The 1,478-nt window shown below is 36.1% G+C and overlaps 1 protein-coding gene across 1 annotated transcript in view; it reads right to left on the bottom strand.

The window, feature by feature from the left end:
* Window positions 1-832: 832 nt before the first annotated feature.
* The window catches only part of Tmprss7 (transmembrane protease, serine 7), a 32,320-nt gene continuing 31,674 nt past the window's right edge, over window positions 833-1,478 (bottom strand). Inside the window, 1 exon segment of the mRNA XM_013028536.1 lies at window positions 833-1,041. Within this exon segment, the coding sequence (XP_012883990.1) occupies window positions 833-1,041 (209 nt within the window).

The raw sequence follows: 1,478 nt of genomic DNA, 5'->3' as shown, positions 1-1,478 counted from the left end.
TAGAAAACCAATTTTTTAATCAAAGTTAAATATTTGTAAATGAGGAAACAAACTCTACCAAGACTGTTTTTGCTGTTTCTGCAGTATTGAGTTTTATAGGTGTAGCTTTTTAATTTTGAAAGTGTATTGTTATTGGAATGGAAGGCAATAATATTGAATATATATTCTGCCAATAACTAAATTTTCCTTTATTTTTATTTGTGAATGTGTGTGTGTACATTGAATTTTATGGGAATCCTAATGGCGAAGAGATGGAATTTCTTATTTCAGTAAGTCAAGTTTGCCTCAATCCTTATAAATGTCTGCATTTAACATGAACACTAATGTGTCCCTGATTTCCCATTTTATTTCATTCTAGTGATTGATTTTAATTTTTAATTTTTTTTCCAGTACTGGGGCTTGAACTCAAGAGCCTCATGGTCTTGCCTGGCTTTTTGCTGAAGGATGGAGCATTATCACTTGAACCACACCTTCACTTTTGGTCTTTTGGTGGTTAATTGGTGTAAGAGTTTCACAGATTTGTCACTGGGCTGACTTCAAACCAGTCCTCAGATCTTAGCCTCTTGAGTAGCTAGGATTACAGGTGTGAGCAACCAGTGCCTAGCTCCATTATTTATTTTATTTTAGAGGATTTTGTTCAGGACATTAAGGTTTTTTCCACTGTTAAACCAATGACATTGTGATGCCTTAGAATGAATATACCTTTTAATATAAAATGTGGACAATCTCACATTTCCAGTTGAAAAAAGTGATTCATTTTATTGTTAACTGTTTCATTCTCTTTAAAGAATCTATCACATAAATCATGGTTTAAAAATGTCCTTTTACACAATTACAAAAGAGAAGGAACATACTTATGAATCCAGGGAACAAAGTTTGACACCCTTGTGTAAACACCAGGAAAGTTAGGTCTTCCACATCCATGTCCCCAGCTGACAATGCCAGTCAGTACCCACTTCCCATCACTTTGTCTTCGACATGATAAAGGTCCACCTGAATCCCCCTGCATGAAAAGACAATGTCAAGTGTGACCACATTTGCCTTATGATTATGAGTTTATCATTCATGTGTCCAATAGATTGTGTTCGAAAGTCCTAATCTGATATGTTTTTCAGGGTTGACTATTCAGTTCAAGAAGTATCAGGAAATAATGTAACTCTTCAGATATCAGTTAAGTTTTAGAATTCTCCTAATCAAAAAGCTGTATTTGGTTAGTCACCTGTGGCTCATGCCTGTAATCCTTGCTACTCAGGAGGCAGAGATCTGATGATAATGGTTCAAAGCCAGCCCAATCAGATAAATCCAAGAGGCTCCTATCTCCAACTAACCAGCAAAAATGTCAGACATAGAAAAGTGATTCAAATGGTAGAGCACCAGCCTTGAGCAAAAAACCTAAGGGAGATCCTTAAGTTTAAGTACCAGTACAGGGTCATACCACACACACACACACACACACAGACACACACACACATACACAC

Source organism: Dipodomys ordii, unplaced genomic scaffold, assembly GCF_000151885.1.
Source record: "Dipodomys ordii isolate 6190 unplaced genomic scaffold, Dord_2.0 Scaffold111, whole genome shotgun sequence".
Lineage (NCBI taxonomy): Eukaryota > Metazoa > Chordata > Mammalia > Rodentia > Heteromyidae > Dipodomys > Dipodomys ordii.
The sequence above is the reverse complement of the archived record's forward strand: the minus strand, read 5'-3'. Positions and strand labels throughout refer to the sequence as shown.